The 15,949-nt window shown below is 40.0% G+C and overlaps 1 protein-coding gene across 2 annotated transcripts in view; it reads right to left on the reverse strand.

Moving 5' to 3' along the window:
• Positions 1-869: 869 nt before the first annotated feature.
• PNPT1 (polyribonucleotide nucleotidyltransferase 1) overlaps positions 870-15,949 on the reverse strand; it is a 37,181-nt gene continuing 22,101 nt past the window's right edge. The window contains exons 15-28 of one of the 2 annotated variants that reach the window (XM_066626082.1): positions 15,566-15,602; positions 12,229-12,295; positions 12,049-12,138; positions 11,309-11,362; positions 11,089-11,198; positions 9,948-10,019; positions 9,793-9,856; positions 7,892-7,975; positions 5,141-5,224; positions 4,194-4,300; positions 3,759-3,814; positions 2,616-2,694; positions 1,927-1,974; positions 870-1,168 (exon numbers count right to left, since the gene is read on the reverse strand). In XM_066626082.1, the coding sequence (XP_066482179.1) occupies positions 1,013-1,168; positions 1,927-1,974; positions 2,616-2,694; positions 3,759-3,814; positions 4,194-4,300; positions 5,141-5,224; positions 7,892-7,975; positions 9,793-9,856; positions 9,948-10,019; positions 11,089-11,198; positions 11,309-11,362; positions 12,049-12,138; positions 12,229-12,295; positions 15,566-15,602 (1,108 nt within the window). In that variant the 3' untranslated portion in view covers positions 870-1,012. The other variant, XM_066626091.1, reaches the window with a different exon arrangement.

Here is a 15,949-nt window from a genome sequence, read left to right on the forward strand (position 1 = left end):
ACCCATTTCATTTTGCATATACTTATGCCTATTTATTGATTTTCAGAATGGGTGGTAGGCCACAGGCTCCATCTTCCAACACTAACACCTCACAACTCCTAGCAACTCCTCCAACTAGCTGTTTCAGATGGCAGTTCCGGGGTTTGGAACTTGGGGTTATCTCTGCCTGTGTGGAATGGCCAGTGAGGGAATACCATGGCTCATCCTGTTCTTCAGCCATCTTCAGCTGTTCAGTGTGGACAAGCTCAGACAGTAAAAAATTACCTACCTAAAAAGCTCCTTTTTCAGAAATTTCTAAAAAAAACCCAAAATGAATACATTTATTCTGCAATTGCTCCTGAAGCTCCACCAGTCCAGAGAATTCCTTGAATTCAGATGGAAAACCTATTAGCAAACCATGAAGTTCAGTTCTCTTAATATTATAACTGTCAGTTTTTTCATTAGGTTCTTATTGAAAAGATGCAGTTAAAATTCCACTAAATGGGGCTTCAAACTACTGTAAAGTCAAATATCTTTTGGAAAGCCATTTCCTGCTCTCAAGTTTATGAAAACATTATTATGTGAGAAACAGCTAGATTTTTTTTTAACATCCTTGGAAGCAGATCAGCACATGGAAAGAAACTGTGAGTGCATGCATATGAGTGACTGTGCGTGTGTGGCTTGACACACCTCTATAGCAACAGAGATAACGCATTGTGGGCATGGTTCCTTTGATGCCATCTGGAAACATTCATTCCATTTGCCTGGAAATCTCCATCTTCCAAGTTCTACATGATTTATAAACAATCCTGTTATCAACGTATGCTTTTTGTAGGGAAGAAGTCTGCCAATTTTGCTTGGGAGGGCGAAAAACAAAACTAAAGCCCAAATAGTATCCAATAATATTTATATAAAATTTAAAACATGGCTGTGCGGTATTGCAAACCTGCATTTCGCAACAGTTCAATCTTTTCCAAAGAATCACAGTACAGTACTAGTAAGACAAAAAGTGTCCCAGCGTTTCCACAAGTTGCTAAGATGGTGAACTGGCAGACTCTGGAACAGCATCTCCCATTACTATACTGCTTTTGTCACTTAGTGTTTTTACAACAGAAGTAGCTGGAGACAGAAGCACTTTCCGTGAAAGTCTCATTCTGCCATCAGTTGGATCACGCCCAAAATATTTCACCTGTTGAAGAAAGAAATAGGATTGAAATCAACCTGTAGTAAGGTGCAATAGTAAAGGTTATTTTAGAAATTATGTGAACAACATTAAGAGAGACAAGGTTAATGCTTTCTGCATCAAGGCAATGTTTTAGAGATCAGACATCTGAGAATGACTGAAGGCCTCTGATGCAAGCACTTCTTCTGTTCTTCTATGAAGAGATATACTCTGTATGTACAGGGTTTCCTGAAATCTATACTGAATAGTCCCTGTTTAACAGAAAACAGTCCTTCTGCAGACAGAACTATATGGATATATCAAAACAACCAGATCAAGGGCACACCTACACACAGAAAACTTAAAACGTCAAGGAGAATTGTTCTAGGGTAGTCTTTTTTGCCGTCACACTACTTTTTTTCAAGCAGGGATTATTTTTTCCTTCCATATGGAGGACCACTTAGTCATGTAAATCCCCACTTGCAGACTGAACTGGTATAGTTCATAGACATAAGACATAGACATAAGTTTATTGTCCAAGTGAGAAGATGGCTCAAGGTAGAAGAGGCCTATAAGAAGTGGAGAGACAATGTTTCATACAATCCCACATCACCCTGTAATGTGCATCATAAAGGCATAAATCAGGCATGCACAATATACCCTACTCCTTGATCAATCACCAGCCCCAATTGAGTGTCAGTTGTACAGTGCTGTGTGACGCACATTATCCCCTTAAACAAGTTTTCAAAATGATCTGGATGTTTTTTCATATATTCTAGAATTACCTGAATTTCTTGGCCAACTTCCAGTCCAAGAGCACTAGGATGTTTAATCTAAAATAGAATGCACACATTGTTAATTTTGTGTTTACAGTTTGATAATATTTTCAGAATGACTGAAATGTGTATTCAAGCATTTGTTAAAAAAATCTCTTATTAGAATTCATATGCAAACTTCCCATCTCCCATTTGCTTGTGATTGGCTAGCGAACATCACGGGCAGATCTCATTTATGCAAGACAGCACACATCAGTGGAAGTGCTCAAAGATGATCAGTTAGATAAGTCCTGCCTCAAATGCTTGTTCTATAGCCTTCATTTACTTTCCAGTTGTAGTTACAATTTGCCTCTCTAAAAAAGATGTTCTTAGCAGCTGCTTATGCTCACCAGGTCTTAGGAAAAGGAAATTGACAAACACTCAAGAATGAACTATCAAATATCTGATCTTGGGTGCAAATGGCTGAGACAAGTCAAACTTGTCTCACACCAGCCCGATAATTTCCTTCTAGTCCAAATATGGTGATTGTATTTGGAGTTGAACATAGAGTAAACCCAACATACTGAGCATTTCAAAGAGAAAGTGCTCCCCTCCCACACAAGGTCACCTACTTAGCACCAACTCTCCACTAATGGAAAAACAGCAGCAGAGAAGGGATACTTTGCCACTATCATTGGAATGGAAAGAAACAGAAATACCTTTCTTTGATCCAGTTGTGAATTGTGAAGTAGAACAGGAGTCATGTTTGGATACAATTTTACCATCACTCCAATATCTCTGCAGTAAAAACAATCAAACTTGACTTATTATGCACAATGATTCCACCTCTTCCCTTTCCTCTTCCTTTGCTTTCAAGGAATCTCATTTCATTCAATAGAGTATGTACTTTATTTCACTTGCTACTTATTTTCTGACCTCTTTTGAAGTGCAAACAGCTCTACATCTGTATCTCATGGCAATTTTGAAGATGTGATCACAATTCTTCCAAAATTCCAGTTTTAAATAACTTTGGGTGCAATCCAGAGGTGCCTTTGGGCTGGCGCAAGTCCCTTTCTACTCCCAAAGAAATCTTCTCGGGAGTTGGCAAAGCCGGAGCGCAGAGGTGGGCTGGCCTGCAGAGGCTGACACAAGCCTCTGCATCAACAAAGGGCCGACGATGGGCCAACGCAAGGCTCTGGGGTGGGAAGGAAGGAGGCTAGAGGGCGGGCGGGCGGTGGGCAGCTGGGGGAAGCGGCAGTTATGCCGCATCCCAATCCCCAGGGAGTTTGGAGCAGCATAAGTCTGAGAAGACCCATAGAGGCCAAAGTGCCTTACCCGATGGCAAGGGGAAAGTTCCCCCTTACCTCTGGCTGAGCCACTTTGGGCCCCTATCCTGCGCTGGATACAGCGCAAGCCTCTTGATTGTGCCCTTTATCTTGGCATGAAGATAGTTTTTTATTTGCCACCATATTTCCCTACTTCTAGAGCAGCTATTTTCAACCACTGTGTCATGGCACATTGGTATGCCATGAATGGTCCTCAGGTGTGCCATGGGAGTTTGGGGTGGATCATTTATTAGTAGGGCCATTAGGGGATGTAAGCTCCCCTTATCAATTGCCTTATTAGTGTGCCTTATCAATTGACAAAAAACTGGTGGTGTGCCCTGACAATTTTAGAGCCTTGTCATTGTGTCATGAGATGAAAAAGGTTGAAAGTTACTGTTCTAGAAAGAAGAGAGAAGTCCCTATACTATGGGCATCACAGCTACTGAATTGCAACTTCTTGCTATTAATATATATATAAAACACCCTCTCTCTCTCTCCCCAAACCTCATCAGCTTCAGGAGATGGAGTTTTTCTCACCTTAGTTCAGTTACTGTAGCTGTATAAATAGCTCCAAATTCCAACTGATATTCTTGCTATAGGAAAATAAAAAAGAAACCGAAAGACCACCATATAAAACAGGCAGAAAATATTGTAGTTAAGATCCAAAGAACAACAAAACTGTTCCACACAGCAGGTGTGTCTGCTTCTGAGAGTAGGATATGTTTCAAAAGTAGGCAGTGATATGGCATTGCTGTGAAAAAAATAGTTGAAATTTACGCTGGATACATATAAACCCTTGCACTTGCCTACTGTAGCTCTTTGGATACTGGCTGTTGTATTTTATTTGATTATAAGAGCCCACCCCATCCAAAAATCTTAGTAGTTATTATTAAGAAAGGGATCCCTGCACCAGAAAGGTATACAAAATTATGCACAATAGAGCAATTTAAAATGATTAAAATATGCCCTTACATCATCTTTGCAGATTTCGGTAATAAATTCTCGTGCTTCCTGCATAGCAGCTGGTGTCGGAGCAAATACAGAAAATGACTCTTCATCTATTTGGCTAACAGTTACCCCTTTGGAATACAATGAGGGTACAATTAACATTTAAGGCAGAAAATTGGCTCATTTTGTACAGGAGAGTTTTAACAATATACAATATTTATTTAACACATTTATACCCCACCTTTCTACCCCCAAAGAAACTATAGCAGAGGTTCTTGAATGAATTGGTCCCCAGAGCCCTTTATACACCTAAACAATCTTAGGGAGTCCCGCTGGTGCAAGGTTCAAGTATCAGGGAGCATCAGAGCACTGGTGCGTGCACAGAATCCTGCAACACTGAGCAGATATTAGCCACTAATGGTAAACTCATGAAGACCTTGAAAGGGTCTCAGGGAGCTCCTAGGAGCACACTTTGAGAAATGCGGACTATAGCTTCTAACACAACTCTGCACTGAAGTAGTGCAACCATCATACCCCTTTTACAGGCTTGCTCCTCTTGGAGCATGGGTGTGAAAGAAATATAACTATGACTACTACTAATTTGCACAAAGGCAAGAGAGGTAGGGAAGATATACTTTTATGGTCTATTCCTATGCCCACACAATGAATCTTTATTTGTTCTTAACACTTTCAGTCTAAATTGTCAACTGTAAGACACAATATAGAATGTAACAGCAGACCTTTTTTGGATGCCCCACTCCACTGATGATACATGGTCAAAATTATTTTGTATGGCAGCCCATAGCACATGCAACCAAAGTGGAGTTTAGTCAGACGTATTACTTCTTCTATTCCAGGCATGGTTCATGTGCAGCAATTTACAAAAGGTAAATTGGCCCACAAAAGGTAAATTGGCCCACACTTAGAAAATAACGCACATTATGAATTGCATCTAAAGCAAAACAACTCACCAGTTTCAGCTTGAAGTTTCTTTAAATTATAACCTCCAGGACCAACAAATCTTGCCCTTTTTGATAATGGCACCTGAACAGTTTCTGAAATGCAGAGTATTCAAGTCATGAGCACTTTCTGCCAATTAGATGGCATTTTTGCCAAATTTTAAAAGATGATTACATACAGTGCCAGATGTTTTTTTATTTCACATTTCATTTCACTTTAATACCTCCCTTCCTCCAAGGAGCTCAGGGTGGTGTACATAGTTAACGTCTTCCTTTTGACCTCAGAACAACCCTGTGAGGTAGGCTAGGCAGAGAGACAGTGACTGGCCCAAGATCATCAAGGAAGCTTCATAACTAAGTGGGGATTTGAACCTGGATCTTCCAGGTCTAACTCCAGAACCACTACATTATCCTGGCTCTCTTTTAAAATATTGATAAGGTTCATAAATATTATATCAAAGCATGAACTTTCCTGTCTATTTTGCCTATGCTTATTGAAAAAATACTGTATTTTACAAAGTTTATATTTTGTCTGTGTTAATTCTGCAAGGCACCATGTGCAGCGATAGTGCAACTAACAATACCAGCAAACCTCATAGCTACTTTGTATATGAGATACCAGCCTACAAAACAGGAAGTCGTCTGCCTGTTAAAAATAGCTATGCTTGGGTACCTGTGGCACATTGGAGGTTTACAATAATACATTTGTTTACAATTTACAAAAGCTTTCTCCCTACTTGGTAAGCTATAAACAATTCTCCCTCACTACACGTGACGTGACCACTTCAGAAGTCATTTACAAGCAGACCTTAAAATCTTTTTAGTTTACCGACTAGAGGAACACCAGAACAAGTGTTGCTATACTCATCAAGGCATGCACCCTTCTGTGGCGATGCAAGCAACATTGTGACCCATTTGGTGGGGGAATAATTTTGAAAATCTGGGTAAATTTCTACCATCAGGAAGGTAACTTTGCCACCCACCCCCCATCAAAGTGAGGAAAAACTTACCTTACCTTCCATCTGAGTAAGTACCCAAAGACCAGGCTTCCATCAGCATGGAAGCCAACTGCTGGGCTAATTCTAATTCCTAGACACCCCTATTTACCCTTGGATAACATTAACCCTGAAAAGTGATCACCTTTAGCTCTTGGCAGAAAGCATGGGCAAAAAACTTGCACAACCACAAAATGAAAGAGAGTGGTGGTAAAACTAGGCACATGCCATTAAACTAATCCAGCTCTTGGAATTAGGCAAAAGACAGGTCTTGTGGTTAAAGACAAAATGACAATAAAATAATGCAGCATAACTAGGCAGAACCCCTGGCTAGAGAATTCCTCACTTACTGCCATTCCCACATTCTTTCAACATCTTCTGGGAGATGGGCTGAATCCCACAATATGCAGGCTGATCCTGCAAGTATCAGAACCAAAAACTCCACAGCAGCTGGCTGCTCCATCTTGATAAAGAGTGTTCCTCTGCTTTCCTGACTGGTGGACACATGCCACGCCAGCAGGAGAATGGGCTGTTACCAAAAGGGCTGCTTTACATAGGGGAATAATTACAGTGCCCTTATTGGAACCTCAGGATCACAGGCTGGATAACAAGACGGTGTAATGCAGAGAAATTCCTTTTTTAGCTTAAGAAGGAGACTGGGAGAAAGATGACTTCTAATAAAAGATTATAATTTTATTACAAAAGCACAAAGGTAAACATAATGCACATTTCTTGGTTCTAGTACTTGAAAAGTGTACCTAGCTTATGGTGGTTGCACGTGACATATATTTGGTGCATCCGAGGAAATTAGGAAAAGGGAAATTTGTAGGGAAGCATTTTAGGGGTCCCTGGTCTGCCAAACTCAGTTGCTAACTAAAGATGGGGAGAGAAGGGGAGAAATAGGTGGGAAAGAAAGAGGGGAAAGAGTTCCAGAACGCAATATCCTGAGGAGCAGATGGATGTGGGGGGGGGGGGGAGTCCTGGGAGGAGGACCTCTGCCTTGGAGGGGCAGCCAGAGAGAGAGAGAGCATGTGCCACCCAGCCCTCCCTTAAAAGAAGGGGGTTTTCCTGCCAGAGCTGAGCTGGGTGGTACTTGGGAATAAGATCATAGGGAAGTGGATCTGTCAGTTATCAGCAAAATCCAATGGGTCTAATGGCTGGCTTCCTAGCTGGGAGAACTTACACAATAAGCAGTGATTGAGTTAAACAATACAACAATAGGAGACACTTAAGCAACGATTTACTAAGCCAGACTTGTTAACCCTAGGGAGGGGGATGTTGTCACCATGAGCTTGTGACTTGACTCCTTTGTGGCCTGTATGAGAGGTTTGGCCTGTATGATATTTTAGTCCATAATAACATAACCAGATATAAAATCACAACTTAAAAGGGAAAAGGGGATTTTCATGTAACAGGGCTAGGAGGTATTGTCCTCAGTGGATTGCAGGTATAAAGAAAAACATCTTGAACAGACATGTCTTGAACATCTTGAACAGGCAGCACATGTGAAAACACTGAATCTCAGATGAACATCTCAGGGCAATACTACATCTAGGATGCCAGGTAGTCTCATAAGGATGCTACAGCACTCCAACATTTTTGGGGGGGCCCTGAAGTATTGAAAAATAAATCAGTCATTGCAGGTTGTGACTGGTAACCTTCAGCCACTGCTCTTAAAAGCAGGGAGCAGGTTTTGCAAATTTGAAAAGGAGAGACAGCCCCCCCCCCCCAACACCATATTCATGCAGTCTGGTGGATAAGCTATTACCTACAAGTGGTCCATTCTCTTTTCTGCTTGCTCTAGGCTTTGCAATTGCTTTGTTCATAATTTGCAAGATCTCTCTCTTTGCCACTAGAAGAGAGAAAAAAATCCAGTTTAAATATAGAACACATATGTTAGCATTTTGTTTTAAAAACAAAAAAACCTGTTTGGTTACAGGGGAAAGTTGCCTCTCTTTCGTAATGCTTCTAACATGACTAATCAAGAAAACTTTTTGCACTGTTGCACCACAGCTAGGGCTTGAGGCAGACTTGGGTAGTCATTTGGTTAAACTAAAAGCAGATTTGTTTCCAGCCTTATGCTTGGCAAGGACATTCAGGCAGAAATCCATATAGTGTATCCACCCAGTTCTTGTGTCCAGCTTAGTGTATTATTTCCAGTGCACTTTAAAACCCCTCCACCTCCCTGCAGTGGAGTGATGACACAACATTGCAAAGAGCTATAACTGCTGTGCATCACCACACAGGTTTTATTCCATTATGTTTTGTGTAGGAATGTTAAGCTAGAGATGATTCACCTCAACTAGGTGGTCTTGTTGATTGTGTATCGGTGACTGTTCGTGTTGGTTCTGCATTGTCAACTCACATACCACCTAGTGAGGTGAATCATCGTTTCCCACCCTCTGCATCTAAAAATCTGAAAAGGAAAAAAGAAAAAGAAAAAGCTCAACATTTATTTCAGTGAATTCCTACTTAGATTAGAATTAATTACATTTGATCACAAAGAACTACTTACTTAAGACTGTTTTAAATTTTGTCAGGAAGGTTATCTGATGCATGAGAAGCAGAAACATTTTCCCAAGAGCACCAAGAGGCATCCATCTTTCTTCTTTATAAGGAGAAAGCATACTGAGCAGCCACAACATTGACCATTAAAAATGGTTTGCATGGAAGAAGAAACACAACTAATGTTTAGATTGGAGATCTTCAAAAGCAGATGATCAAAAATGGATGTGCTAGACATATGATGAATGCCTGCATCCTTTAACTGGTTTAAATTAGTAGACCAATTAAAACTCTCATCAATCAGTTTGGCTGCTCCATTAAAGGAACTCTTGGTGATTCACTTGAGCCTATTTTGGTTTAAACTTTGTTAAGAAAGAATATGAAGAAGCTGAGCTTTCCTTCCAATGATGAGTGGTAGGTATTGTTTATTAATGTAAGGTCTTTCACTTCCTTATGACATAAATAAGAACATAAGAAAATCCCTGCTCGATCAGGCCAAGGCTCACTGAAATAATTTGTCTAATTCCCTTTTAAAGTCATCCAAGCTAGTGACCACCACCACATCACGTGACAACGAACTTCTCAGAAAAATTGTGCACTGTATAATTAGTCAATTGGTTAGAACAGAGGGAATCAATCACCTAGAATCCTAGAAGGAATTCTAGAATTCTGGCAGTCTTAATATGCAGGGAACATCTCTCACAAATTTTCTCTTCAACATTGTGCCCCCAAAATACCAAAGACTTTCCCTACTAAATATAGATCTACTGAACATATATAATTTGCACATCTTTTCCCCTTGCTGCTCTTCTATTTATGATCCTGTGGTTCAATATTATGTATATTTTTAGATACAGGTCTTTTGAGATTAATAACCTCTCAAATGTCGTCGGGCATCTTATATTGCAGTTTCTTTGTATATTGTTAATCAAATTACTACTTGGGGGGGATATAGATTTTAAATTTTTCTTTCATTTAATTCTAATAAACTTACCTTGCTCAAAAGATCCATAAACTTTACCAACACATATCTTCCCCACATAACTTAAATATTTATTCCTAATGCACCAATGAACTTTCTCTGATAGGGGCAGGAGAAGTTGATGCAGGAGATCTATTAAGTTTAGGAGGGACAAGATTGAACAATGTGGGTTTTGCACTCACCTGTGGCTTGCTGAATAGCTTCCATTACAATTTTTAGGGGTATTCCCGGGAGCTTGATATCAGCCTAACAATGCATAAGTGAAAAAAATACAAAGTCACTTAAGTATATCAACAGTGCCACGTTTTTGAAACGGCTGATGAAATTAAGAGGCTACCTGTAAGGCAGTTATTCCTTTATTCGTTCCAGCCATTTTGAAGTCCATATCACCATTATAGTCCTCAATCCCCTGCACAAAATAAGCACATTCCCATCATTTTCCAAGGCTACAGAAATCCCATCCTCAGAACCAAATCACCTGCTTCTGTTCAGAACATTCTGGATGGATGGATGTTCTGCTGCAGCTGGTAGATCAATTTCCTCAGAGCAAATGCAACACTAAAGCATATTCTCACAAAATGAGCCAGGACGTTGTAGTGCAGTGCTTCCCAAACATCCTGGAACCCCCACAAATGCTGAAAACCATGGATAGTCAAATCTGCTTAATTTTTTTAAAGTATCCCTTTAAAGAGCAGTTTAAAAAAAGTTTTTCTTAGCATGGTAGAGTGGCAGGCAGGCAGTCTCAGAGATTTAGAACAACTACTTTCAGGTCACACCAAGTCAAATGACCCCCTCCTTGGCCCTGGAGTGCAAAAGAATACAACGCAGAAGTGATTAAATGCTTCTGTGTTGCATTCAGGGGCAATTAAGGCAAAGGGAGGGGGTCGCTTGCCTTGGCGTGACCCAGAAACAGTTGTTCAAAGCCTTTGAGACTGCCTGCTTTCTGCTCTGCCATGCTACAATGATAAGAAAGGAGGTTTCTAAACTGCAATTTAAAGAGACATGGCTTTTTTCTTTCAGCAGATTGGCAGGATTCTTTTCATCTGTGGTGGTCATCTGCGTTGGGTCAAATCTGTAAATGGTCAAACCGCAGATGAGAAAGGTAAACCTGTATATGTTCACTAATGGTGTGGAACTATGTGTATAAAATGGAGGATGTGCTAGGTGGAAGCTCTGAACAGTAACTGAAAAATTATATCATTTGTATCCATTCACATTTTCTGTTGGCAGTGCCAATCTATATAGTGGTTTTTATACTGTTAACACCACGCATCAGTTGACCATAATGATGTGGAAATATGCAAAATCACCCACTGTCACTATGAATTTGTGAATAAGGTCATAGAGTCAAGCTTTTCTTAGCACTCAATTCTGATGATCTTAGTGAAGAATTTTAACAGTTATAAATATACAATACACATATTTTCTAGACCAATAACATTTAGTATCAAGAAATAGAGAAAGTTAAGAACTCTCACCAGAATGTCTGTTAGCAAGCGATAATCCTCAATGTCTCCATTTTTGTTTGAATTGGATCTAGTAACCAAACCCACAGCAACACCTGCTACAGCAGAAGATATTGGGACTCCTAAAAATAAAGGCAACATATTTCTGAGGTATGATACCACTTTCAAATTGAAAAATTCTCAAATCAACGTGCTCCAAACACCAGCTTCGTAAGTTATGTAGACAGCATACCTGCATCCATCAGTGCTAAACTTCCACCACATGCAGAAGCCATTGATGATGACCCTAGATATAAAGCAAAAGGAAACTTAACCTTTGCTTTAAAATGGATTTATTTAAAGGTTTTCGATCAAGTGAATGTTTCCAAGTCAGCTAACAAAACAGATCAACACTATTAAATTAAAAATATTAAATACCACACGACAATATAACAGCAGAAAAAAGAAAACAAATCTATCATCTAGTAAAAGCTCAGGAAGTAATTTGTGCCTTTCTAAAGGACACCTTCAAGTGAGAAAGTTTTCGAGCAATACGAAGATGTGGAACTCATGAAACCTCCTGGTACAGAGTCAGGCCATTGGTCCATCTAGCTCAGTACTGTCTGATGACTGGCAACAACACTCCAATGTTTCAGACAGGGAGGGGTCTTTCTCAACCCTATCTGGGTATACTAGGGATTGAACTTGGGACCTTCTGCATGAAAAACAGGTGTTCTACAGCTGAGCTATAGTCTCATTCTCCTGAAAATACAACTGTTATCTTTTGATTTGTATTTTTCCCAGCTATAGATAACTTTCCCTTCTAGATAGGGGTTATACATTACTATCCAAAATATCTGCCACATTTCAGAAACTTCACCCAAGCTTCTGCAGTAATAAATTAATTGCAGATTTCAAAACACTACCAGCCCCTTTTTCTAAACCCTAAATACGTAACAGTAAGTGTAGCTTAAGAAGGAAAAGAGTCAATACCATTGGACTCCAATACTTCTGAAGTAACCCGTATTGTGAAAGGGAATTCGCTGGGAATCACTGGCTTCAAAGCCTTTTCTGCAAGTGCACCTACAAGTAAAAATGTAATGTCATGAATACAAGCAGCATGAGTTTTTTTTTTTCAGTACAACTATTCCAACTTCTTTAGCTTTTACTCACCATGACCAAGTTCTCTTCTGTTTACACCTGTAATTTTGCCGATTTCATTAGTTGCATATGGAGGGAACTGTAAAAGTGCAACATTTCCAAATTCAAGTCAGCACAACATGCTCTCTTAATGGGTTAACATTTATTTTAAAGCAAAGTCCATGAAAATTACCCAGAAGTATAAAAATATAGACTGTAGAACAGTGAATCATTTGCAGATGTAATAATTAAACTCCTTTATGGAACTTTAAAAAAACCTACTAAAAATACTTGGTTCAAAATGTTGAGCCACATATTTTCAGTAGTTCACTTTCACTGTAATTTTTTTTAGAAAAGAGAATCTTTAAAAACTCTGGACACTGTGAGGGGCTCTTATGTTCTTATGCATACCGCAACTCACTGAACTGATTTCAGGACACTTAGTTCTGCATAGGATCAAATTGAGTATTTATATACTTTCAAGTGAAGATAAAACTATCCATTTCCAGTCTATTTAACTATCCATTAGTTTTCAATTTCCATTAAATTATCTTTACTTCAAATAAGCAGTTAACGCGAAAAAAAATCTTCTGCTTTGTATACAAGGAGTTTAAATTAATACCAAGTTTTAAGGTTTGAAAGTATTTTGGAATTTCAAAGTATGAAAGTGTATATTATTTATTTTACTTCATTTGTACCCAGCCTTTCTCCCCAAAGAGACCCAAGGCAGCTTACAATAATCATTAAAAACACAAGTGAGTTGAAGTATGAAAGATGTTTCTCTTTTGAAACCAAGAACTCTCAAGTTTTCAATACCTTACATACCTATAATACTCAAGTTGAATCAGCTTTCATAATGTTCCATTATCTCCAATAGACTACTATGCTCCACAGTTTAAAAAATTTGGGTGTTTAGGGATATTAAGAACATAAGAACAGCCCCACTGGATCAGGTCATAGGCCCATCTAGACCAGCTTCCTGTATCTCACATTGGCCCACCAAATGCCCCAGGGAACACACAAGACAGCAAGAGCAATGAGTTCTTTGCATCTGTCTTCACGGCAGAAGACCTCGGGCAGATACGGCCTCGGGCAGATACGACCTCGCTGCCCGAACAGCCCCTCCTGACCAAGGAGTTAAGTCAGATAGAAGTTAAAAGATGTTTCAGACCTCATTGATAAATTAAAGATCAATAAGTCACCGGGCCCTGATGGCATCCACCCAAGAGTTATTAAGGAATTGAAGAATGAAGTTGCAGATCTCTTGACTAAGATATGCAACTTGTCCCTCAAAACGGCCATGGTGCCAGATTGGAGGTAACAAATGTCACGCCTATCTTTAAAAAGGGAAAGAAGGGAGATCCGGGAAACTATAGGCCGGTCAGCCTAACATCTATACCGGGTAAGATGGTGGAATGCTCATCAAAGATAGGATCTCAAAACACATAGATGAACAGGCCTTGCTGAGAGCGAATCAGCATGGCTTCTGTAAGAGTAAGTCTTGCCTCACGAACCTTATAGAATTCTTTGAAAAGGTCAACAGGCATGTGGATGTGGGAGAACCCGTGGACATTATATATCTGGACTTTCAGAAGGCGTTCAACACGGTCCCTCACCAAAGGCTACTGAAAAAACTCCACAGTCAGGGAATTAGAGGACAGGTCCTCTCATGGATTGAGAACTGGTTGAAGGCCAGGAAACAGATAGTGGGTGTCAATGGCCAATTTTCACAATAGAGAGAAGTGAAAAGCGGTGTGCCCCAAGGATCTGGCCTGGGACCAGTGCTTTTCAACCTCTTCATAAATGACCTAGAGACAGGGTTGAGCAGTGAGGTTGCAAAGTTTGTGGACGACACCAAACTTTTCCGGGTGGTAAAGACCAGAAGTGATTGTGAGGAGCTCCAGAAGGATCTCTCCAGACTGGCAGAATGGGCAACAAAATGGTAGATGCGCTTCGATGTCAGTAAGTGTAAAGTCATGCACATTGGGGCAAAAAATCAAAACTTTAGATATAGGCTGATGGGTTCTGAGCTGTCTGTGACAGATCAGGAGAGAGATCTTGGGGTGGTGGTGGACAGGTCGATGAAAGTGTCGACCCAATGTGCGACGGCAGTGAAGAAGGCCAATTCTATGCTTGGGATCATTAGGAAAGGTATTGAGAAGAAAACGGCTAATATTATAATGCCGTTGTACAAATCGATGGTAAAGTCACACCTGGAGTATTGTGTCCAGTTCTGGTCGCCGCATCTCCAAAAAGACATAGTGGAAATGGAAAAGGTGCAAAAGAGAGCGACTAAGATGATTACGGGGCTGGGGCACCTTCCTTATGAGGAAAGGCTATGGCGTTTGGGCCTCTTCAGCCTAGAAAAGAGACGCCTGAGGGGGGACATGATTGAGACATACAAAATTATGCAGGGATGGACAGAGTGGATAGGGAGATGTTCTTTACACTCTCACATAACACCAGAACTAGGGGACATCCACTAAAATTGAGTGTTGGGAGAGTTAGAACAGACAAAAGAAAATATTTCTTTACTCAGCGTGTGTGGGCCGCTGTGAGATATAGGAAGCTGGACTAGATGGGCCTATGGCCTGATCCAGTGGGGCTGTTCCCTCATCAGTGACCAACAGGCTGCAGAGGACTTTTAGCAATATCACATCCTTGAGCAGCTGAATAGTCTGCATTTCTGGAAGGGACAGATCCTAGCTGCTCTCACACACTCACTCCATGACTGAACTTTCCCCTCAGCATTCACTCTTGTGGCAGCTGCTCTTCCCTGACCAGACAAAATGGGCTAATATCTTCCCTGCCCAACACACAGGAAGACAGGTGCCCTCTTATTTGTTTAGTAAAATGAAAATGGCTGTCACCAGAATGGAAAGGGAACACTAGTGGCATGAGGTACATCAGCAGTAACAGGAGGAGTTCTGTCCTTGCCAAGGACAGTAGGCATGGGGGTATGTGGAAAGGGGGCATTCTTTCAGAGGCCAGTACAGGCTTTTTCTTAGCATACTTATTGGCCACTTTTCTAAATAAAGTCCCCAAAGCAGCTTACAACAGTAAAATCATGCATGAATCATTTCAAAACAAATTCAATCCAACAGAATCAATTTATAATCCTATGGAGTAAGATGACCCTAAAAATCAAAATGCAAACAATTTTAGGTCATTGATCAGCTAGCCTTCCCTGCAGGAGCCTTGTAATAGCTTGCATATAGACTTCAGGGCCCAGGAAAGGACTTCTGATACAAAGAACTTTTTTACTTAAGTGCAATGTGAGAATCAGACCTATGTTTTATAATAATTAAGTCTAATGATTAAACTCAAATGCTTAAAAAAAGCTCAAGTTATGCAAGGCAAGCTGTTGTACCTCATAATGGAGCATGAAGTTTTTTTCTTTTATTCCACTGAAAATAGAAAATAAGCAGAAATGATACTTATAATTTGGTGAGTAATATATTAATTTTAATAAGGCTCTATCATCCCTGTCTATCCTCACCATCATTTAATATAATTACAAAAGCACGTAATACAGACTACATACTGCACAAAACCATAATAAATAAGAACCTGTCTATAGGTTTACAATCTAAAAGCATGTTGCAAAAGAGGAAGGAGGTTGAAGGTAAAGAGAAAACTTCACCCAAATTGGGAAGGAATGAAAGAAAGAGTCAGATACAGAGTTAACCTAGAACAGGAAGAAAAAGAAGTCCAGCAGTACATAAACAGGCTAACTGACAGAACAAGAAAATTT

Source organism: Tiliqua scincoides, chromosome 1 (assembly GCF_035046505.1).
Source record: "Tiliqua scincoides isolate rTilSci1 chromosome 1, rTilSci1.hap2, whole genome shotgun sequence".
In the NCBI taxonomy this organism is placed as follows: Eukaryota; Metazoa; Chordata; class Lepidosauria; order Squamata; family Scincidae; genus Tiliqua; species Tiliqua scincoides.